The following is a 25,458-nucleotide window of genomic DNA, read 5'->3' as shown; positions in this document are numbered from 1 at the left end:
AATATGTAACATTAATCCAAATATTTCACTTTTCATTTTTGCTTTTATAATGAGCTTTTCTAGGTGTTCTTTACTTTCAGCTAACATTAGCTGAAAAGTAATATTGTCTCCATATCTCAGTGTTACCCCATTTTATATTTTATGGGTGTATCTCTCTATCTTTCTATCTCCTATTTTAGTTCCTGCTATTATTCAGTCTTATCATTCTTACAATATTTTTACTACATAGCTTAAACAGATATGAGGATTCCATGCATCCTTATATTTTTCCCTTCCTTATTTTGAAGGGATTTTTTACATTTTTCCTCCAAAATTAGTTCCTATGAGATCTTAAGCAACACTTTTCTTGTGTGATGAATCAAGGCAATGCTTTGGTAACTTGCACATTTTCTTCAGCATAGTTATCTGCATCAATCTTCTTTACCCTCTAAACCACATGAACTTATCCCATCTTTGTTGAAACAGGGTTATTTCATTTTAGTTATCTTTTCCGTAGCTTCAGATTGTTCAGTGGGTATTTCATCTGTGCCTGGTCTTTTCATATTTGACAGCTGATCTGTTCCCTCTTACAACTCATCTCTTAGTGTAATTGGTACCTGAAATACTCTCTCTGTATAATGTTTCTTCTATAATCCCATTTGTAAAGGGTATCAATATGTTCTATATTTTAAATTAGATCCATGATTAAATATTCCTATCCTGGCTATACATTTTTCTGTGATTTTTCTGATCTTCTGTAAAAAAATTCTCAGGATTTTTTCTTATTTTTCTATGCTTTGTTTCTATTCTTGATTCAGATATTTTTCCATCTCCGTTCTTGCTTGACATTGTGTTCACTTGTTGCATGTCCTTGTTGCACAAGGCTTTCAGTTTCCTAACTTTTTTTAGCTTGTTCTGAAAGATACTTGGATCTTTTTTTCTTTGAAATGCTAGGACTATTTTTCACACTTGTTTTTTAATCTCTGTAGTAGCTCAGATCTTAGGTTCCCTTTTACGTAAGTTTATGTACTGAATCTGTTCTTTACGGCCAGAAGATAAGATCAGCGTGTGTCCCTCAGGTCAAATCTTTCTGGAAGGCAACCACTCTTTAATTTTCTAAATTTAACTCATCTATTTGACTCCAATAATTCATGGTCTGTTCCACAGTCTACACCAGTGTTTCTCAACTTCGGCACCTTGAAGTTGTGTGGATTTCAACTCCCAGAATTCCCCAGCCAGCAAGAAGCAGAAGATCAGACAAGCCGCCAAGGCTGAGAAACACCGATCTACACCTTGAAGTTCATGGTTGACATGATAGCACTTTTTCTTCTTCTGTTTTACCAGTTGTGTAGTTGCTTTGATTCTGATGTGCATCTGGTGATGTCCATGCATAGAGTCCTCAGTCAAAAGAGATGATGCAGATATTCTGCCTTTTCCTCTTCTTTAACTAATAATAATAATAATAATAATAATAATAATGCAACAAGAAAACAGGGGGTGATAATATACTTTTTAAAATTATGTGAACAAGACTGGGTGATTTGCATGCACACAAAATAAGCTTTATTGGGAAGCACTCTTTACTATGCCTCAAGATTGTGCTTTAACAAGATAAGTGTCAAGCTTGCTATCCCCACTCCACTAATAGTTTTTAAAAATTGCTATTGCTATTTCCTGATTTTCCAATATGGGAAGAGCATTCCTACATTACATATATCCAGTTTTTTTGTAATACCAATACGTTGCTTATTTTCTCTCCTCCACTTCTTAAACATTTAGGTTGTTTCCATAAAATGGTGACAAGATACAATGCTAAAGCTTAACCCTAAATTTTGTTGGAGATGCTTTTATGAATTGCACAAAAACCTGTTAGTGGTTAAGCTATGCTTTCATCCAGGATTTTCTAATTACATCTCCACTAAATTGTCATATTAGGGTTTGTATGTAATGCTAAACCATGATTTAAAACTATGTATGGGTCTGAGAGAAGCCTCAATCCTCCATCCCTTTTTCTACATAGCTACATAGAAGGAGGAATAAGGGAGGATACAGCTTCATTATAGCAGATTTTGGCTTGCAAGTATAAACCAGAAATTGTGGTTTAAACTAAGCTCTAAACGGTTACTCAACAAAGCATGGCCAAATGCTCTCTAGACGTGTCTTTTTAAACAGATGACTAACCTTCCTGAACCTCCCTTCCTCTGATGCATCTGAGAAAGTTAATAAAAGAACATTTGGAGCAGCTGGTCTTGCTCTTTTGATATATAGTAGCAAAAAGAGTTCCATTTGTTTGTTTGCAGGAACTGTTCTTTCCAACTTCATATTGGTTTTAAAAAATCACAAACTGGCAGAGGCCTGTGAGGATTCTTGATGGCACTAACAAATGGATTGCTACACGTGTGGAACGTGGCAGAAATTTGGATATTGTGATTAAGGCCAGGGGGGAAATGGTATTTTCTTTGGCAAAACTTTAAAATGGTATTGGAGGAATGATGAGGTAGTATGGGCACTAATACTAAGCACAAATGTGGAATGTCTGTGAAAAAGGAGAAGCTCATTTTATTTAGGTGTTAGATTTATATCCTGCTTTGCCAAGATGACATGTGAAGCACCCTCTCCTCACTCCCCCCGCAACCCTCTGAGGCAGGTTGGGCTGGGAGAGGCTGATTGGCCCCAAATCACCCACTGACCTTCAGTGGCTGAGGGTGGACTTGCATCTGGCTCTCCCTGGTAGGCCCGCAACTAGGGACTGTGTCATCCAGGGCAAACATGGATTCCGTGCCCATTTTGGCGCCCCCCCCAGCGCTCATTTTGGTGGCCCCCAGCGTGGCGCCCGGGGCACATGCCCTGCTTGCCCCCCCCCCCCCAGTTGCAGCCCTGCTCCCTGGGGCCAGTTCAACCCTTTAACCATTTCATTGGACTGAGCCTCCATGGATTGTGCAGCAAACTGGATATGAGCAGGCTACAAAGTTGTGGCTTCTGCTTTCCCACCTTTTGTGTTTCGCTGCTGTTGCCTGCCCAATGATAAATAATTAACTTTCCAGCACTCTCTTAAATGTTTTCTGGGGTCAGTCAATAGGTATGTTCTGTTCAAATTGCTCCTTACTGCCTAAGGGATTGTTCCAGTTAAGAAATAATTTAGTTCTAATTCCCCTTTACCCCACCAAAACATGTTCTTTTTTATACTGGAATAATTTCTATTACCACATTATTTCCTGAGACTCACTTCACCAGCTCTGTTCTTATTATATATGAAAAGACATGCGTAGCAGTGGGGTAAAGGGGAGTTGGAATTAAATTAACATAATAACTCAGTATTGTTAGAAACGTATTTTCTAATAATAAGACTTATTTCATGGCAATGTTTCTGGCTTTGGGCCAGTCAAGTCCTCTGTTAACCCCAAGAAGCGTGTTTGTTTGTTTGTTATTGATTTGATTTGATTTGATTTGTACAACTGCCCATCACATCTAAGCAACTCTGGGTGGTCCATAACAGGTAAAAACAATACAATAAAAACAAGCTAAAAACCAATATACAAACTGTCCATAATCAATTTAAAAAAACAGAAAATCACAATCAGCAGCAGAACCCATTCTACATCAGCTCAACACAGCCACTGAAAGAGCTCCCTACCATTGCTGGACTCCCAGGCATGATGGCAGAGCCATTGTAGTGGTTGCCTATTCTAAAACACTATCAGACTCATGAGCAGGAATTCAAAGATATCTGATTTATTAAAGAATAGTATGCAGGATCACAAAGAAAGCTGAGAATGATAAAAGCGCACCAAATGCCAACTAAAAACCCTCGGTGTAAATGAGATCCCTCCCCCCGTAGAATCTTCCCAAGTTCACAATCCCAGGTGCTCCTAATGGTTTCTGATGGTCTGCGGGAAAAGTCCTTGAACAGAGAACATAACCTAAACACATTCCATTGTAATGAGCACAGATACAGAGCTTGGTGCAAGGTTTCACAGCAGCTCCCTCCCAAACAGAAACACGCATCAGCGCCATGGCATGTGAAACGTTACGATGTATACTATACATTGAAACAGTGAACATGACATACTGCCCCCCCAAAAGAAAGAAAACACTAAGCAGCAGGCTTCAAAGGGTAAGCAAGGTGAAAACGGTGAACTAAATCAGGAGCATTAACATGGCGAGCAGACACCCATTCAGGATGAGGAAAGTGTTTCCATCGGACCAGATACTGGAGGGTGCCTTGAAGCTTCTGAGAATCAATGACCTCCTTGACCTCAAAGTGCTGTTGGCCATCAATCATGATCGGAGCAGGAGGAGGAGGTTGGGGATGCCAGCAGGAGGAGTGGTGGACAGGCTTGAGCAAGCTGCAATGGAAAACAGAGTGCAAGTGTTTCCAATTGTGAGGCAGGTCCAATTTAACAGTAACTGGATTGATAAGACCAACAATAGGGAAACGACCAATGAACTTGGGAGCAAGTTTTTTAGAGGGTTGTGGTGACTTGATAAATTTGGTAGATCCCCAATCTTGAAGTCGTGTTGCAAGGAACGATGCTTATCGGCTTGAAACTTGTAAGCAGCCTGGGCATCAGCCAAAGCTTGTTGAATCACCGGCCAGGAATCAGCCAGTTTAACAGCCCAGTCAGAGGTAGAACATGTTTGGGAAGGGGGTTGTGCTAGTTCAGGGATGGGAAAAAGTCATGACCAGAAACCACACGAAAAGGGGTTTGCCCGGTACTTTGATGGACAGCATTGTTGTATGCCACTTCAGCAAAAGGTAGTAACTCCACCCAATCGTCCTGTTGGTAGTTAATGTATGCTCTAAGAAATCGTTGAAGAGTGGAGTTCAAAATCTCAGTAGAACCGTCAGTCTTAGGATGGGAAGACGTGGATAGCGCTTGTTTGGTGCCAATCAATTTTAAAAATGATTTCCAAAACTGGGAAATAAACTGTGTCCCGCGGTCACTGACCAAATGGGAGGGGCTACCGTGGAGGTGGTAGATGTGGATGAGAAATAGGTGTGCCAATTGCGGGGCTGACGGGATGGATGCACATGGAATGAAATGTGCTTGTTTGGAAAAAAAATCTTTTACAACCCAAATGACAGTTTTCTTCTGACTGGGAGGAAGATCCACAATAAAATCCATAGAAATCTTGTCCCAGGGATGGGACGGGCTGGCCACGGGCTGTAGAAGCCCCTGTGGTTCCCCCCCCCCCTTGCGTTTTGACATTGCACAAAAGGACAGGAAGCCACATAGTCTTTTACATCGCGTCTCAAGGTAGGCCACCAGAATTGACGACGAATCAAATGTAATGTTTTGACAACACCAAAGTGCCCAGCAAGTTTATCATCATGGGAACGCTGTAAAATCTCAGCTCTTAAAGTTTCGGGTACATAAAGGTGGTGTTCCACCCATGCCAGACCATTTTCAAAAGAAACTGTGTCTTTATTAGCTAGCAACCAAGTGTCAGATTTCAGCGCCTGGAGAAAGTCCTTCTGTAACTGACAAGGAACTTGCACCTTCCGCTTCCCAGACTGGGCTGGGGGCAGGGTTGCTTGCATACGGGTCTGGCTCCGAGTGACAGCAACCAAACCCAGTTGTGGTTCAGTGAGAACAGTCCCAACCACATCTGCCACCTGGTCAAAATCCTGAGGTAAACGCGACAAAGCATCGGCCAGAAAGTTTTTCTTTCCTGGGATAAATTTTAACTGGAAGTTGAAACGACTGAAAAACTGAGCCCGGCGAATTTGTTTAGGACTGAGACGCCGGGGGGTGCGGAGGGCTTCCAAATTCCTGTGATCGGTCCAAACCTCGAAAGGGCATTTAGTGCCTTCAAGGAGGTGACGCCAGGCTTCCAAAGCGGCTTTTACAGCAAATGCCTCCTTTTCTCAAACATATTTCAAACCTTTTCTCAAACATGCATTTGGATTCAGAAAATTTTCTGGACAGATGAGCGCAGGGTTTTAAGTGATTTTCAGAATCTCTCTGTAACAATATAGCCCCAACTGAGGAGTCAGAAGCATCAACTTGGACCACAAAGGGGCATTCAGGATCAGGGTGCTGTAGAATAGGCTCAGCAGTGAAAAGGGTTTTTAATTTCTGAAATGCTGCCTGGCATTCAGGCGTCCAATTCAACACTGCCCCAGGATTTTTTACTTTGCGTGTCTCCCCCAAGCCCTTGGTACGGAGTAAATCAGTGAGGGGCAAAGCAATCTCAGCGAACCCCTGGATAAATTGGTGATAGTAATTACTGAACCCAAGGAAACTTTGCAATTGCCTCTGGGTGCAGGGACGTTCCCAACTTAAAATCACCTGAATTTTTGCAGGGTCCATTTCAATGCCCTTGTCAGACACCCTATAGCCCAGATAGTCAAGTTGGGTCTTGTGGAATTCACATTTGGAAAGTTTGGCATAGAGTTTGGCATTTCTAAGCTTGCGTAACACCTGTTTGAGGAGGCGTTCGTGTTCCTCCTCGGTTTCAGTGTAAATGAGAACATCATCTAGATAAACCAGGACCCCTTTAAACAAATGATCATGTAATACTTCATTAATCAATTGCATGAAGACTCCGGGTGCCCCTGCTAACCCAAAAGGGAGGATTTTGTACTGAAACGATCCTAGTGGGCAATTAAAAGCTGTTTTCCACTCATCCCCAGGTTTTATGCGAATGCGGAAATCTTCACGAAGATCGAGCTTGGAGAAAATCTTGCCATTAGACAAATGGCTGATATGTCCTTCATGAGCGGAAGAGGGTACTTGTTGAAAATTGAGATGGAATTTAACCCTCGACAGTCCGTACAGAGTCGAAGCGTGCCATCTTTCTTTTCCAGGAATAGCACAGGGGCCCCAACTGAGGAATTTGCAGGTTCAATAAACCCCCTTGACAGATTTTTGTCAATAAAGTCCCGTAATGCCTCAAGCTCCTTCTGAGTCATTGGATAATTTTTTGGCTTGGGCAATTGAGCATTGGAAACCAATTCTATCGCACAGTCAGTTTTCCGATGGGGGGGTAGCTGATCTGCTTCCATTTCCCCAAAAACGTCTGCAAAGTCTTGGTATCAATTGGGCAAGCCTTCTAAATATGCCAAGTTAGGGCGTGGCATGGCGGCCGCAGCCCTTCCAACCCCCGCACATGCAGCTCTCTCCTCTGTAGGAGCTTGATAAAACCCATCTTTAAAAGTCACAGTTCTGTGTTCCCAGTTTATATATGGGCTTCAATAGGTCAACCAGGGGATCCCCAGAATTACCAAGGGATTGCCAACAGGTGCTACTACGAATTTTAAAGTCTCACGGTGGCTGCCCATTTGCATTGCGATAGTTCCAGTGAAATGGGTTGCTGCCCCCCCCCTCCCCACCGTTGAACCATCCAACTGTGTGAAGATCAAAGGCTGCTGGAGGGGGAAGCTAGGCAGGTCCAAAGCAGCAACCAGATCAGGGTGAATTAAACACCTGGAACACCCAGAGTCAACCAAAGCCCAGACCTCTGTAGCTTTTGTGCAGGAGCCCAATTTCACTTTTACTGCTAAAGTGGGACAGTCAGCACTCACCATAGCATCCTCACGCCCATCCTCCTCCACCTGCCCACAGGCGCTCTTCATGGCAGGTGGCTGGTGTTTCCTGCTGGCTCCTTAGAGTCGTCTTCAGCCTCTCCCGAGAAGTAGAATACTTCCTCAGCGTCAGCTGCACCCTTGGCTGCTGTCATCTGCCACAAGGGGGGGGGGGCGATTTGGCCGGTGGCTTGCCCGCTCGATCTCCAGCCTTGGCTTTTGGGCAATCAGCTGCTCGATGCCCTTCCTTTCTGCATCGGAGACACTGACCCCTTGCGTATTGCCGATCTCTCCCCTCATCCCAGGCTCTATAGCCTGGCCAGGCAGCAGTCGCAGCACTTCGGGGTCCCCTCATGGTGGCTGGTGGTTTTTCAGGTCTTCTGGTTTGCATGAAGGTATGCTGAGCGTGCTAAGCCTTGCCTGCCAGACAGATCCATTCATACAATGACTCTGGGTCGTCCCTACACAACGCCCACCGTAGGACATCCTGGTTGAGTCCCTCTTTAAACCATTCTATTAAGGTTGACTGAGACCAGTCGGGGATTTTCCCAGCTAGAGCCTTAAACTCCAGGGCGTAATCAGCTACAGACAGTTGGCCCTGGGTAAGATCCTTCAGCGGCTTCTTAGCTCTTGCCTTGGCCAGAGGATCCTCAAAATGCAGCTTTAACACCCACATGAAGTCCTTGAAATAATCAAGTGCAGGGGAGTCAGCCTCACTTAATTGAACATACCAGTCAGCTGCTCGACCCTTCAACTTGGTGGCAATGGCAGTTATCTTAGCCTCTTTGGAAGGGAAGCATGCCCCAAACTGCCTCATATAACTTTTAGCATTAATTAGAAAGAAAGATAACTTGGTTGGATCCCCATCAAACTTGACAGAAAAGTCTCTCACCCCCACTCCTGTTGGAGCGGAATCTGCGGCTGCTTGAGTGGTTGGGCCCAAGGTTACAGTAGCTCTCCCTCTTTGGGGTGGGGACACTGGTGGTCGAGCCCTGCGGGGTGGAGAATCATCCTGGAGCTGTCTCCGGCCCCGCTCCGCCGGCGGTCCGGATGGGAGGATGGGGGATGGTTGCATGAAGCTGGGATCTCCTCCACGCCTCCCCTGCCCCCCCCCAATGACAAAGACAGGTTTCTTAGCATGTACTCCATCGATTTTATTTTGGCCTCCATCACTCTTAGCCTTTCAGGGGGTTGAGATTCCTCCCTCCCTCGCATGTTAGGCTGTCTCTCTGTTGATGCCATGGTAGATTCTATGTCTGGGGTCAGCAGGAACTGATACTTCCAGGATGCCTGGGACGTCCCTGGCTGGGGTTCTCCCACTTCATCCCAGGTGATCAACTCTGCAGGCGATTCGCTGGGTGCCGGTTGCTCTGGTTCTCCCCCATCATCAGATTCTTCCACCTCAGGACTGGAACTCAATTCCTCCCGGAAATCTGAAGGTTCTGGGGTGAGGCTCAGTTCTCCACTCTTGACCGTCGACTCGGGCATCAAGCTAGCCGTCTCCTCAAGTCCCCCGGTCGTGAGCTTGGACTCGGCCATCGTTAACTATTTTCCCTCACAAGAAACTAATCTTGGTAGGAGCTAACGGTACAACTTTGGTGATTCTCAGCTTTATGTAATGGTTGCCTATTCTAAAACACTATCAGACTCATGAGCAGGAATTCAAAGATATCTGATTTATTAAAGAATAGTATGCAGGATCACAAAGAAAGCTGAGAATGATGAAAGCGCGCCAAATTCAAACTAAAAACCCTTGGTGCAAATGAGATCCCTCCCCCCGTAGAATCTTCCCAAGTTCACAATCCCAGGTTCTCCTAATGGTTTCTGATGGTCTGCGGGAAAAGTCCTTGAACAGAGAACATAACCCAAACACATTCCATTGTAATGAGCACAGATACAGAGCTTGGTACAAGGTTTCACAGCAGCTCCCTCCCAAACAGAAACGCGCGTCAGCACCATGGTATGTGAAACGTTACGATGTATACTATACATTGAAACAGTGAACATGACAGCCATGTCTTCAGGGCCTTCCTAAAGGCTGGGAGGGTTGGGGCCAATCTGAAATCCAGTGGGTGATGTTCCACAGGGCAGGCATTTCGACAGAAAAACCTCTCTTCCTTGGTCCTGCCAGATGACACTCTTTCGTAGCCAGGACCTGTAACATGCCTCTCTTGAAGTGACTGGTAGATATAACCGGTGAGAGGTGGTTCTTCAAATAACCTCCCTGGTTTATGGTCTACGTTGCTTATAATAACCAAGAAACTAAAGTTTAAGGGCTCTAGATAACCACCACAACTTAACAGTTGCTTTTTTTCCTTTGGCAAATCCTGACATTTGGAATTGGGTAGAAGTGGAAAATATTCCCTTCATCTGATCATGCCTGTTTCCATACAAGTGTTGAATCTGTTCTTTAAAATCCAAGATTGATAGCTGAAGCAATTTAAATACTTTGCAATACAGTTCCAGAACAAGTTTATAACCTGTGGATGGGCTCTTAGAAAGTTGGACAACCTGGTAAACAAGTTTGGATATGACATTTCTAAGTGAGAATAGGGAGGAGAATAGGGTTTGTTTTGCAATGTGGAACTGATCTAGCATCAAGATCTAGATAAGGATTTTAATGCAAAAATGATAACTTGAGCTGCAGAAAACCTCTACCATTAGCTTCTTATATATTCTTAGCTAAAACCTTTTGTTTCAGATTTTTCTGGCAATTTTTCTGACTCCAGATGTAAAACAAAGCTGCCTTGGTCCACACCTTTGTGAGGTTGGGCAGCAGCAGAAGACTTAGCTGAGAATGGACATGGTTTCCTGGTTCCTAGTCTAACCCATTAACACTGTTCTTGTGAAATATTTGCCTCATTAAGTCTAATATCGCCAGCCTTTGAACTTCAAAGATAGCATTGTGTAGTCTGTTAATAGGAAAACATCTAAAAGCAGTAAGAACCTTTATCCTTTTGATAGTATCATCTTGTTGTAATAGAGAATGGTTAAACCTTTATATACACATTTCTTTGACCTGTGAAATCAGGATGTTTTCATATGATATAGTGGTAAAGCAATTAACAGTAGAAGTTGGCCATTTCCTTGGTGAATAATTCAGTGCTGATGGAATTGAGCTTCCGGTGTTTTTAAAATCTAAAACTGGGAGTAGGGCTTCGGAAACACATCAAGACATCTTTTCTTCCTTATATTAAAAAGATCTCAGTAGTGATTCTGAATTTCAACAAAAATTGAAACTCAATGGCCATATTATTTACAAAATGTGGGAGGTGTATCTAATGGACAGAAAGTTAAGGCAATGAAAGAGGGGCTGACTGGATACAATACTAAATTGGATAAGGGCCAGAAATTGAAATTCAATCCAAATGCAGTTCTTGTTTATGAATGGTTCATCCAGTTCATTTAGTGGTTTTCAACTTGTTCTGGAAGGATTTGCCACCTTGATAATCTTTATATTCTGACATTGTCAACAGAACTACAAGAAGCCTCCATAGCCCAGTTTGACTGATCTGCCATTTAGTATCTTGCTACTGCTTTCTAAATCAGGTATAAGAAGGGTTGTAAAGCACATCATTTTCACTTGGCCCATAGTGTTTAATTTTTTCATTTTAAAAAGTTTAAGCCTCTTGCCAAAGTGATAAAATAACATTGTTTTCACATTAGATTTACAGTATTCATATATTTTATATCTTTTAATTTGTTTTTAGATTTTTAGCATTTTGTATATCTGTCAGGGACTTTAATGGCAACTGATCTATAAATCAAGCAAATTACATAATTAATTCAGGGTGCTGTTACTTTAAAACCCTGTGTGGGTTGGGCAAATTTGCATGAGTATGTCTCTAGACTTGGTGATCTTGTTCACAAGCTATCTCTCTGAGTTATGTGCAGTGAGAAACTGCAAGTGTTGTCTTTGCTATGGGGTTGGTAGACCTTCCAGAATGGCTTGTGGAGAAAAAAATAGAGGCAAAAAATAAAAATGCACATGGTGTGGATATGATGCCAAGTTTCTCCATACTTGGAAGGATAAAATTATAGAGGTGTGGTTTTCACAGATGTTGAGGACTTCTGAGTCCAGAACAAAGGCAGGTTATGGCACCTATGGAAATCAAACCACATATAGGTTGCCTGGGGCTATAGAGAATTTAATTAATAATGATTGGAGAAAGAAGACCTCATGGTAGCATAGCATTCTGTCTTCAAGAATACTGGTTGGGAGTGCAGTATTCAGAAGGAGCTTCTTCTGAGGTCAGGTTGCTTCCCATAGCTACTCCTAGAGTCCCTTCTTCCAGCTGGGTCTTTGATTAATGAATGTGTTGAATAGACAGAATATAATAAAGGCAAATGATGTCTCCATTTATCCCTCTACTGCTGTGGAGTTTTAGTATCTGTATCAAGCTAGTCAGAAACATCCCTTCATTGACTGAGGGAAGTGGCTGATTGTTTAGGATATTACATAAATAATTCCAGGGTGGAACTGGCTAATCTTCTTAAATGAATCACCTGATTTTTATCTTTACATTTAGAAACAGGTTTCTTACCTAGGAGGAAAAGTTCTTGTCACTGCCAAAGGGTTTTGCTTCAAGCCCAGGTCACATGTGATGATGACCACTTCGTGCTATACCTCAGTACAATGCTCATGCTAACAGCTCTCTCCTCCTGCTGAAAAACTTCGTAAACAGAGTATGTATAATAAAAGTCAACCCAGCTGCAGACAGCAATACTTTCTTTTTAAACATCAAGGACTGCAAGAAGAGGGGAAGAAACTGCGTCCTCATAGATCTTTTTGACTCCTAGTTTGGATCTAGTAGTTACAGTAAACCATTTTTGTGGTCTTGGTCCTTCTGTTCCATGGTTGCATAATTTACAAGTCAGATGTACCCAAACAGCTTTCTGCCTTGCATGATTCCCACAGTGAAAGACTGAATAGAGCTTAACTATACATGTGATTACAGGATATTGACTGGACTGGGTGGGGAGAAAAAGTTACTCATTCTAGCTGACGACAGTGTAGACTGGCTTATCCTAGAGGGAAATTTGAAATATTATCAATTTTAAATAAAAAAACCACCCTTATTTTTATATCAAAGTTACAAAGAATCATACGGCACTCTAAAAAGCATAATATTGTGCCATAAGTTTTTGTGAATAGTTTCATAAAATCACGGATACATTAAACTGAGTTGCAGCTGCATAAACACATACAGAAGAGGAATGAAACTGTAAACAGTAAAGTCAAGGAAATGAAATGCAAAAAATACAGAGAGTGTTAATGTTCTGGTTAACCACAGCTGTTCAAAAGCAGCTGGTGAGTGAGAGCAGAAACTTTCTGTGCACCAGTGAGCTAATTTACACATGCAATGTGAGTTAAAAAAACACACCTTTATCTCTGCTCAAGCAACAGCCGTTAACACTGAACTTCTTGAAGAAACGTAGCTAAGGTTTCTCATGTCGAAACTTGCCTTACAGTAGAAGTGCCTTTAGTTGAGAAAGACCACCCTAAAGTCAGTGATGTCCTAAGAGGCTGAAGTGTTCCTTTAGTAGTGCATTTGCCCTGTGTAGAATTATAAAGCTTTACTGTCAAGAGATGGTCTGTATCATGTTGGAAGATAAAGCGAATATATGAACTTCCAACATAGTGCATGGCAGTACCGAGTCTGTGAAAGCGCTCCTGGAGTGGAAGTGGGACGGACGGCACTTGGTTCTGCCAGAAGATCTGGTTCCTATGTCTGTATAAATATGTACAAATAAGCAAAAACTAAGTTTTTGCCAAAAGAAAAGATTTAAGGTAGACTTAGATGCCAGAGCCTTCTAAGTGGGGTGCAGGGGGAGAGATGTTTTGTATTTCATGGCTATTAATCTCAGAGCGGTGTAGGAAGAAAGAGCATGACGAAGTGGAAAGGAAGTCACAAATGTGGTAATAGGTAATTCCGATTCAGACCTGTGTGAGTGGTTTTGACCATAAGCAGCTAGTCTGACAAATTGTGCAACTCGTTGCAGTCATTGACCAAAACTGAAAAAGGAAACATGAGTGAAATGAACACCCTTTGCAAGTGACTCCTAGGTAGTGTGTGGGAAAGAGGGCCTCACGCTATTCCTGTTTGGGGAAAGTCTCCTCCAAGGTACTTGCCCTGCTGTAAGACAGATGATTGTGATTTGGTCAGGAAGATGTTGTGAGCTGGTTTTGTTTGTTTAATTTCTATCTTACCTGTATTTTTCTCCCATATGACACAAACTTCAGCTGTGGAACAGACAACTCAGATTTGTGAAACAATAAAGGGAGAAAAAATTAAACTTCCTACCTCTGTACACTTTAGCTAAAATCAGCATTCCTTTCTTCATGGTTCTAATTAGGCAAAAATAAAGCACTGAAGCATCAGTTATTGAGGATGTGGTGTGGTTCGTAGTGTCTTTGCTTAGCTAATTCATCATCTTGCTCCGTGCTTGACCCTCTCCATATCTTTCGGTGGCTTTGCTCGGGCTTGACAGTATGGCAAAGTAGCTAAGAGGTTGCACCATAAACCAGAGGTTCCATGGTTAGGTTTTGCTTCACTAGGTGGCATTAGACAGGTAGTTTGAATCTGAACACTTTTGGACTGGCAACACTTTGTTTTGAGCTCAAAAGCCTCCTCCTGAACTTGGGATGGACCATTTTGATCATCTGGGAAGTATTTCAAGCTCAAAACATTTTCAAAATGATCAAAATGGCTTATTTTTCACTTAAACAACTGTTTCACACACAAAAACAGGGCATTGAAACTTGAAATAATTCAGAGATGTTCACACATCTCTACAAGTCATATCTTTCAGCCTCAGTTGCTGATGTACAGGTAATAACCCCCCCCCCCCCCAACCAGGAATGATTCTCACCATGAAAAAAGTGAAGGGCCTTAATTTGAATCAATTTTGATGCTCACAGATGTTTTTTCTCCATTATAAAAGTCACTGGCATCATGCTTTTCTGGGTTAGGTTTAATATGTCTCTCCTTTTGGCTGTTGAGCACCTCTGAAGACACTTAAACATGTGTAATGGCAAAAATAGATTGGTGCTGCTTTTTGAGGAAAAGAAACCAACTCATTACTAAATTTAAGCAAGTAATCCTATCCACTCTTCTGCTTTTTAAGATGCTCTGTAAGCGACAAGACTAACAAAAGACCATATATTCCTCTGGAGGCTGCTCTGCAGCAAGGGAAAATATATAAACGTAATATATAAGGGTTGCTGAAATGTTGTCATCGTGACCATGATTCATAGTTCAGACTGTTAGTCACGATAACATACCACTTCCAGCAGAATGCAAGACACACATCTTGAATCAGAACAGTCTGGTGCTCATCCCAAAGGAAAGGTTGTAAACATGGGCCCCAGAGCAGATATTTTGCTTTAAAAGGGCTTGGAAAACAAAAATACTTGGATTTAAAACCTGAGAAAAACAGCTGACTTCTGACACCAGCCACTAATGCAAGAAAAAATATGTATCTACCCTTAATTATTGGAAACATGCCCGATGACATTTTATTTTGTGGCTCACTTCCATTCTTGGATAAATCCAGTGTAAAATATCTGAATGCCATCATGTTACAAGAAGCAGCAGCAAAACTACCCCTCCCCCAAATCTCATTATAGGTAAAACTATAATATAGAGAAAAACCCCATTAAAACATGCTATTTTTAAGCTAAAATAGTTTGAAGTGGTACAGTCCAGATAATATATGATATGCTTTTTCTGCAGATTCAGAAAAGTCAGAGATGGCCTTTTCCTTGACATCCATCCCTGTTTCTCAAGAAGGCCATTGCCTATATTAAAACCTCGTATGCTAAGTGGAGTAGATCTTGATTTCAAAGAGAGGTGTTGCCTGAAAAAAGGTCTACATCTAAGGGTGAGGGAGTGGTGGGCCTGCCACATCCCTCTTCCCCAGTGTCAGCCACCAATGGAGGCAAACAGTTGTACTTTGCTTTCAGTTCAGATTTCTCCATCCCTTCTGGGCACAGGGACATTGATGCACATCTATAATCTCCTGATTTCTTTGCCAGGCTTCATTCTGGCCCCTGAAGTACCAGGAGAATGAGCCAGCAAGATGGAGAGCAGCCAAATCAGTCTCATTCTCTCTTTGATGCCTTCCTGCATGCCAAGCAGTGCAAAGAGGTCTTAAGCAGATTTGAAGAGCTGTGCAGTCATTTGAGCCTGGAACACACTGGCCAGATTCATTTCTATCACAAGCTCAAGTCTTCTCTCAATTATTGGAGTGCTAAGGCTTTGTGGACCAAATTGGACAAGAAGGCTGGACACAGAGACTATGATCAGGGAAGAGCATGTTCAAACACCAAGGTAAGAAGGCACAGCATGGTTGTTAAGTGATAGCCTGAGAAGGGTCTTTTTGATAGGTTTCCATATGAGATGCTGAGTCACTAGCATCTAGACCAGTGTTTCTCAACCTTGAGAACTTTAAGATGGATGGACTTCAACTCTCAGAATTCTCCAGCCAATATGGCTGGCTGGAGAATTCTGGGAGTTGAAGTCCACACATCTTAAAGTCTCCAAGGTTGAGAAACACTGGTCTAGACATTATAATGACCAGTGTCATGACTGGTGTCTGATTACAGGTACTAACTTTCCTTCAGCTGAAGTATGAAGGCACTAGTTTAATTCTGCCTTTCTGTATGTGCAGAGGTACAATATATGTCTGTATGTGTCACAATTATAAGTCTATAACTAGACATTATAATAGCTAGTTTCATACTTGTCTGGTTATTATTACTAAATTTCCTGCTGCTTTGGTATGAAGACATTAGTTTTGTTCTGCCTTTCCCTACATGCTGGGTTATAAGGGTTTCTGGTTCTTTGTTTACAAATGGTTTTTTTCATCCAGACACCCTCATCAAAAACTCACACCAATAACGATGACTGCACTTTTTTCAGTTTTATATACATTTTTCAAAGAAGGAAAGTATTTCCTCTAAAACTGCATAATTCTGCAAAATGGGGAAAAACTGAACTCTCTCAAAAGTACATTATGCATGTAAAAAATCAAAATGTAATTACACAAATATAACACCACTGGCTTTTTTTTACATAATACATGAATAAGCATTATTTTTGAGCAACAAAATTGTAGTTTCTCAGGAAACAAAAAAACTGAGACATAACTAAAATGAAAAGAAACAAGCACATCAAGAAAACTACAAGTATTTTAAATCTTTAAAATATTTCAAATATATTTGAAAAGAAACAAATATCTCAGGGTAACTGCAAGTATTTTAATCTTTAAAAATATGAACATTAATTGAAATTACAAAATCAGAACAAAGGAGTAATTAGCTGTTCTATGCACTTTGTGACATAAAGGAACACTAGCCATGAAACTCAAGGTCAGTTAGATTCCCCATTTAACAATTTGTCACAGATGGTTAATGCAAATGACATTCCCATCACATGGGTAACATGGGAAATATTTATTGTATATCAAGTTGGACATGTGTTGAAACAATTGTACTACATTTGTGGCAGCATGCATGGCTGATAACACTAGGCAGAAAACCTTGCCACATAATTAACTGACTATCTATCCTGGCCTCTAAATTTTTTAATCTCAGGAGTTAGTTTGTATTTCAGGAACTTTGCCTTTTTATTTTATTGCTGGGAAGCCACTATTCTTTATCCAGGTTTGGAGCTTTCCAAATATTTGATAGAGTAGAAAGTTGGAATGTATTTCAACAAAGATGGAAGTACTGTTTGAATTCTGGCTATGTGAACCTCATTACTGATAACAACTTGCAGGTTTATTCACATCCAGCTACTCCATGGATGCCTTTGCAAAGGGATCAGCTGGCTTATGTGTCCGATGATCAAGATAAGCCTTAAAGATATATTTGTGGCCCTGGGAGCAGAACTCAGCAGTATATAGCAGTCTTGCCTGGATCTGCAGTGATTTGTCAAGGGGCATAAGAAGCCTTGGATGTTTGGTTGCCTGAAGGCTGGAAATGTCATTTAATAATTTTTTTAAAAAAGTGGCCCAATTGTTTAAGCAACCAAGCATTTTTCAGTGCTTGCACATTAAAAACATTTCATTTCAATTACCTTTAATGTTGCTAAAATTCCAACTTTCATTAAGATTAAAATAGGGATTTTTCTCGTCTTTGAGTCAAGGGGAAGAGGTGGTCTGACTGAATAGAAGAAACCAATGGCATCATGCCGCTAAATTCCACAAGTCATAGGCTCCTTTAACTGTCAGGAGAATTCCTGCCATAAATTCCCTGCAACAAGTGAGCAATTTCTGTAAACACTAATTTATTATCAGGAAAGTTCCACTTTAACACAGGTAACATTTCCTTGTTCATAGGTAAAGGTAAAGGTTTCCCTTGACGTAAAGTCCAGTCGTGTCCGACTCTAGGGGGCGGTGCTCATCTCCGTTTCTAAGCCTTAGAGCCGGCGTTGTCCCTAGGGACACTTCCGGGTCATGTGGCCAGCATGACTCACGGAACGCCGTTACCTTCCCGCCGAAGCGGTACCAATTAATCTACTCACATTTGCATGTTTTCGAAGTGCTTGGTGTGCAGGAGCTGGGACGAGCAACAGGAGCTCACCCCGCCGCGCGGTTTCGAACCGCCGACCTTCCGATCGACAGCTCAGCGGTTTAACCCGCAGCGCCACCAAAGGAAAAATTCAACTGGGGAATTTTGGGCTCTGTGATGTCTCTCTTTATCCCATGGGCCATATTCTGGCTCCTGTTTTTATGTAATACCACTCAGTCTTGTGTAAGTTCCAGCGCTGTCTAACTGTATTGTCTTGCCTGCACCAAATTCTTTAACTCTGGCAGTTCACTGTGACAATTTTTTTCAGTGCCTGATAGTTGGGGCAGGGCCCTGTGGTCTTCGCTCGGCTATCGAGTTGGCTTTCCTTGGAGCACACGTTGTGGTGGTAGAGAAAAGAGAGGCCTTTTCCCGGAACAATGTGCTGCACCTTTGGCCTTTCACTATCCAGGACCTGCGGGCACTTGGAGCCAAGAAATTCTATGGCCATTTCTGCACTGGCTCCTTGGATCACATCAGTAAGTATGTTAGGAAGAATTCTCAAGGGCAGAATATGACGTGCTGTGACGATGGAACCAGCAATATCAGCTCAAAGAATCTGCAGAGGTCTTGGGAACAGGCTAGATTTCAGTAGGTGCAGGAAAAGGTAGTTGAAAGCTTGGCAAGAGAGCTCACTCATGTTAAAAACAAGCTACTGTAGTGCATCAAAGGGGATGCAAAATCACTTCTTGGAAAAACTTGCATGTCTCAAAATAAGAAATGCCAAGATTACAGAGAAACTGCACCATTGTGGGTCCCAATTTAGGAATGGTGGAATTCATAACAATAAATGAGCATAAGTAAATGCGTAGAATAATTAGCATTTGAAGAGAATTATGGCCAGAGGTGTGAGTTGCCTGTCAAGGATTTTTCCTGTCTTTTCACACTAAGGGCACCTTTCCTTCTCTTTTGGACTTAATTTGCTTATTGGATTCTACTTTGTTGTTCTAATCTTCCTGTATTTTCTGATCAGAGAACATCCCATATTGTATTCAGTTATTCTGGGGGCTTAGTGTCCTCCTTGTTAATGCTAAGGGAGTCTATAGGTTTTTGAAACCATGATGTCCTATCTTAGAGCGAAAAACCACACTGAGATGGTATCTTGGTCTCTAGTGTTTATTGTACTACTCTAGTAGACAGAAAATCCTGCCAAACTGAAAGGCCATGGGAAACCCACACAGATAAACCCAAAACTCAAGGTGGGTCTGCTCTGAGTTTCTTCAAAGGAAAGTTCAAAGCCTCTAAACTATGCATGCATTTCGCCCCCTGCATAGGGACCCCCTCCTGCTCACCATCAGTACTCATGACACATGATTTCTATATGAGCATAGAAATTTCGGGCTGTGGATACTTAAAAAATAATTTTGAAAAAAATGGTTCAGACCCACCATCTGTATGCGATTCATTGTAAAAGCCTGAAAAAGGTTGCAACTGCTTTAAGAAACCATGTGTTAAAAATAGCACAATTCTTCAAGCAGTTGCAACTTTTTTTCAGGCTCACTCAGAAGTCTAAAAAACAGCAGTCTTTTTAAAGACATCAAACACTGAAATAGACCCAGAAGAACAAGAAAAGTCTTACAAAAGATCTCCAAACACAGAAGAAAGTTCCAACCTTGAATGTATGGTATGGTAAATAGGCAAATAGATAAATAGACAGTAACTGTATGGTAAATAAGCAACAGTAACAGTATGCTCTCCCCAGCTCTTGCCAACCTAGCAATTCAAAAGCATGCAAACGCAAGTAGATAAATAGGTACCACTTCAGTGGGCTGGTAACAGCGTTCCACGTCTGTCATGCCAGCCACATGACCGCAGAAGTGTTTTCGGACAGCGCTGGCTCTTCGGCTAAGAAACAGAGATGAGCACTGCTCCCTAGAGCCGGACACGACTGTGCAGGGGAAACCTTTACCTTTACCTATAACAGTATGCTAAGTAGGCAAATAGACAGTAAATGAAAGAAGATCAAAGATGAGAGGTGTATACTGAAATTCTGTGCAGTAGAGATGTTAACATCCAAGATACAAAATAAGATATTTATTCTTTAAAAGAACCTCTATTATTAGAAGATGAAGTTAAATCATTACTCCTGTCAGAGTGCTATAGGAATTCATGGAATATCTATATAAATATGGCAAACCATCACAGCTGCCATCCTGACTTTTTTTTAATCACACCTTGCAAACACCCCTGAAAACAAGGTTGTATAGTTTCTCCTTATTTATTCAACCTATATGTTGAATATAGGGAAGAGAAGCTGGATTACAAGAAGATGTGGTTTTAAAATTGGAGGAAGAAGCATCAGTAGCCTATGTTATGCTGATGACACAATTCTAACAGCTGAAAATGCAAATGAGCTGGAAGTTCTAGTAAAGAATGTCAAGGGGCACAGTGAAAACATGGAATTAAGAATAAATATAAAGAAAACCTAATTAGTGATAACAGATACAGCTACCCACCTTAGAATACCCAATGAAGATATTGAAGTGATGGATAGCTTCTGCATTTTAGTGTCAACTATCAACAGTAAAGGAACCTGCAGTCAAGAAATTTATTATAGACTAACACATGATAGGTAGCAATGAAGGCCTTGGAAAATATATTCTGATGCCATGGCATATTTATATCTACAAAGATCAGAATCTTGCAGGCAAATGTTTTCCCTGTGATGCTCTATGATAGCAAAAGTTGAATTTTGAAGAAGGAGGATAGAAAGACTATTGATGCTTTAGAACTCTGGTGTTGGAAAAGACTCCTAATAATACTGTGGGTAGCCAAGAAAACAAACAAATGGATAATCGAACAAATGAACCCAGAGTGCTCATTTGTGGCCAAATGACCAGGCTCAAATTATCATATTTTGAACACATTATGCAAAAACTTAGCTTTCTTGAGAAGTATAGTATATAAAGTAGGGAAAGTTGGAAAGATAGAGAACAGAATGATCAGCAGCAAGGTAGATGGGCTCAATTACATCAGTGGTGGGTACACTGTTGGAAGACGTAAAGGGCCAGGTTAGGACAGGCCATCCTAGAAAAGTTTGTCTATGTGGTTGCCAAGAGTTGACACTAACTTCATGGCATGTAATCAATCAACAGATAGATGCTGGTTTTGCGTAGAGTCCAAAGCACCTTTTCTGAATAACTTTTGAATAATTTTGAAGTGCTTTCTGCCTTCTTTTTCCTGAAGTAGAAAAGGAGGTAGCTAAAGCCAGCTGCTGCATTTGTAGCAATGGGAGGTTAAATGTCAGTGAGTATACACAAGTCATCTTCTTCTGTTTTAACCAATTCTGACTGTACACTCCTATTGTATCTGCAGGTATCCGTCAGCTGCAGTTGATCCTGCTGAAAGTAGCCTTACTCTTAGGTGTCCATATTCACATTGGTGTACAGTTTAAGGGACTCATTCTACCAGCAGCAAACTCTCATGGACAGGGTGAGAATATCAATAGATCAGTTCTTCTGAGTATTTAAAGGCAGTGTATATTACTCAAGCTTGTTCTCCATCCCTTGTATGGCAAATGGAACAGCCTGTCCCCAGACATTTGAACCACCTGCTCCATATTATGCTTCTGAAGAGTTGTGAAAACATAACTTTTCAGGAGAGCATTTGGAGATGGGTAAGTATTATCCTACCCATGAATTATGGTGAACCAAGTGGGGGCTGCAGTTCATTGTTGTTACTGTTCGTTTTTAGTTTTAATCCTGTGCTGTGCTGGCTTGCTGTAAGGAATCCAGCAACGTAGAAACTAAAGAAAATAAATCAATATATAAACAGTGGGGTGTTTTCTTCAAACATTCAGGAGAAAAACTGCTGACTGAGATTCATGAACTCTTATTTGTACTGAGAATTGGCTTTTCTCCATAAATAATAGGTTTCCCTGCTGTCTTGCTTAAAATTGGGTTGTTTTTCTGCTGCATGAAGATAAAATGCAGAGACGTGATGCAATTGAAACATTTGGGGCTAAAAAGATTGTATCCCTTGGGCCCTGATATAATCCCAACATTTATCTGCCCTTGATAGTATTGTGCAGGACAAAATGAACTCAGATTTACAAAGGTATATTTGGGAGGGTCACTCAGAACTTCATAGTGAGAAACTGTTCCATGATTATATTCTGTTTGGCCTGAAGACGTTCAGACTTTCCGTATAAATAAAAACAGAAAGAAATTGGCACTGGTTGCTTCCCCCCCACCCCCCACCCCCCGTAATTTCTGGTCTCTTGGATCACTCATAGCTCTGAAGCATTAACTTGTAAAACAATTATAGTTTTGCGATTTTTTTTTAACCTTGTAATTTATGGCTAGAGGTCTCTCTGCAAGCAACATCCCATCTCTCTAAGCAAATGGGTGAATTAATTTCACATTGGACATTAGGGTGTCCTTAGCAAGGGCCAAGACAGGCTGGACTGTTACCTGCCTTTCCGTCAGCCATGGTCTTTGAGCCAGCAAAACATGCCTCTGCTTCCTTTATAAACACGCATGCCTGGGGAAAGGAGTCTATTTGCTGTCATCATGGCAAAAGTCTTGATTTCATCTTTACATTTCAGCCAGTGGTTGGAAAGCAGTGCTGCATCCTGGCTCCTCTCCCCTGAGCCAGTTTGAGTTTGATGTCCTCATCTCTGCTGGTGGTGGAAGGTTTGTGCCAGAAGGTAAGGTAGGCAGTCAGGCACAGTCTATCTCCAAATTGTCCTCCTTCCGTGAATGTTGCGTGAACATTCGCCAGTCAGTAGATGGGCAGAACTGGGGGAACATTAATGAAACAGCTCCAGATTAGAGACTTCTTAGTATAATTTCATTATTTGGAAAAGCTGGTGCTCCGGCTGAATGGGACCCTGCTACTCTAGCTTGTAAAGAGTAGGTGCCCTTCTTTGTTCTGAGCTGAGTGCTTAATGGTACCAAAAACTGAAGGTGAATTTTCTGATTTAACTGAGATTAGTTCAATTCACTGCAAAAAATTGCAGATACCTGTGATTGTGGACATCTCCTCAAACCTCATTTTTTGTCATTGTAAATATTGTTCAGAGAAGTCATTTTTCCAATGTTTCAAATAGTAAAAAACCCAAAAAGTTTGTATCAAACTTAGCACTGAACTCTAAAAGTTTATGAAGTGGAGAGAGTAAATTGAAAATTGCCTATATAACAGTATTTTTTTTGTCAAATATAAGTTGCTTGGAGTATTATGAACTAAACAGTGCATGAGGAGTATCATGTTATCATTATCTTTAAATTGTGAGGCGAAGATTGCCCATGGTTTTAGAAAGAGGGATCTTCGGTTTCTTTTTTAGCATCTCTTCTCAATTTTGCTCAATGACTCCAGCAGATTCTGTGAAATCTTAAATATGAAGATAAGAGTCGTTGTCTAGCTTAGGCTAGTTTTTTGCTTTAGTATCTGTGCTGCACTTGTTGTCAATAGCAGATATCATTTTAAAAAATTCCAAAAGTCATTTTGCCTTCAGCAGGAGAGGAAATTAAAAGCAAAATAGAAAGGAAAGTTCTTTGTAGATGCTTCAGCACCTATAGACTAGTTCTGCTTACATCCTTTACTAGCGTATGTTGAGCATTTCCAGTAATGGCCTGAGTTTGTAGTCATTCCCTGTCTGGAATTGTTCATTTCCCACTATCTGATTCAATAGTAAATTGTTTTTTTCAGGTCTTCCCTACATCCAGACTCATTTTCTTGCATGCCAGTCATAAGAAGCAAAAATGACACCCTCCATACCAGGGTGCTGCATCTTCTCCAAAGGCTTCCTCATAATTATATAATTCTCCTACGCTGTGTTCAGTTTTTAAACTGGTAACTGACATCAATGCATTTTACTGTATTTTAGATAACTTTTACTCCACTTTTTGGGGCATTAAGGCAGTTATTGCATACAGTAAGAACATGGAGCAATAACATTAGTGCTTATAGATTGGGGGTGCAAAAATATGAAAAACCACTAGCTCTTCTCAGCAAAGAGGCAGAAAAACTCTAACTCTTGATCACTGAGATTTTTGCAGCCCAGATCTGCTAATCCTAAACAAAAATCTCAGTTACTAGCATTGCACAAAATATTTGCATTAGTACTAATAGTTGTAGGAGAGCCAGTGTGGTATAGTGGTTAAGGCACCGGGCTAGAGACTGGGAGACCATGAGTTCTAGTCCCACCTTAGGCACAAAGCCATCTGGGTGACCATGGGCCAGTCACTCTCTCTCAGCCCTAGGAAGGAGGCAATGGCAAACCACTTCTGAAAATCTTGCCAAGAAAATTGCAGAGACTTGTGCAGATAGTCTCCAAGAATCAGACACGATTGAATGGATAAAAATAAAGTTGTAATAGATAAATATTTGCTAAAGCGGAGCTACATTAAATTATTTAAATGCTGACCAGAAGAATATTTTTAGGGACTGTCTTAAAACCAAAAGCAATTGAGTTAATATTCTGGAGGTGCAGGGCCACCAAAAAATGGCACTGTCCACCTTGTGTACCTTCACTACAGAAAATGCAGTAACAAAGAAGCCTGGATTTATCATATTGGAGTTGGTAGAATCTGATTACCTTCTGAGCATGATTTGCTCTATATTAGTGTTTCTCAACCTTGGCAACTTGAAGATGTGTGGACTTCAACTCCCAGAATTCGCCAGCCAGTCCACACATCTTCAAGTTGCCAAGGTTGAGAAACACTGCTCTATATGTTTCACGACGCTCTTTTCCATTCTTACCCTGACCATTTCCTGAATTCCTCCTCTTTTTTTTCAGGGTTGATGCAAGGTTCTCTTGTATGTTTTCTCATAGGCTTTAAGAGGAAGGAGACACGTGGGAAATTGGCCATTGGCATCACCACCAATTTCGTAAATAACCATAGCAGAACTGAGGTGGAGGTGGCTGAGATAAGTGGCGTGGCTCGCATCTACAACCAGAAATTCTTCCAAAATCTCTATAACAAAACAGGTGAGAGTTTACACTTAGCTTTTAGCCCCCATGGTTTTTCATCATGCCTTGAAAACTGTGAAATTTCATGGTTTGTAATGAGCAGAAACAGAGAAGGTGAGTCAACAAATAGATCAAACTGTTTCTTTTATCTTTTGGAACAGTCATTAGGATCCTTCCATTTTTCTTTGAATTTCAGATGAAGTAGAATAAAATATGCAACAATATATAAATGTGATTGTTTGGGGGAATAAGCCAGGTTGGGTTTTCTTGTCCTATAATTTATATTGCTCTGTTACTTCTGATTATTTTTAATGCCAGTTACAGAAAAACATAAATACATATGATCCCAAGGGATGTTCTTATCTATTTAAGCATCTTGTTTCCTGCAATAGATAGCCAGAAGTCTATAAGTTTGCCTGCAACTATATTAATCTGTAGACAACTGATCCCACAAGTAGTTCATAG

The 25,458-nt window shown here is 41.2% G+C and overlaps 1 protein-coding gene across 1 annotated transcript in view; it reads left to right on the top strand.

Moving 5' to 3' along the window:
- MICAL1 (microtubule associated monooxygenase, calponin and LIM domain containing 1) overlaps positions 1-25,458 on the top strand; it is a 54,240-nt gene that overhangs the window by 4,669 nt on the left and 24,113 nt on the right. Inside the window, exons 2-6 of the mRNA XM_063297685.1 lie at positions 15,546-15,840; positions 18,352-18,559; positions 21,396-21,512; positions 22,627-22,728; positions 24,856-25,011. Of these exons, the coding sequence (XP_063153755.1) occupies positions 15,577-15,840; positions 18,352-18,559; positions 21,396-21,512; positions 22,627-22,728; positions 24,856-25,011 (847 nt within the window). The 5' untranslated portion in view covers positions 15,546-15,576. The remainder of the gene's footprint in view (positions 1-15,545; positions 15,841-18,351; positions 18,560-21,395; positions 21,513-22,626; positions 22,729-24,855; positions 25,012-25,458) is intronic.

This window comes from Candoia aspera, chromosome 3 (genome assembly GCF_035149785.1).
Source record: "Candoia aspera isolate rCanAsp1 chromosome 3, rCanAsp1.hap2, whole genome shotgun sequence".
NCBI classification, from domain to species: Eukaryota; Metazoa; Chordata; class Lepidosauria; order Squamata; family Boidae; genus Candoia; species Candoia aspera.
This window is presented reverse-complemented; position numbering and strand designations above follow the sequence as displayed.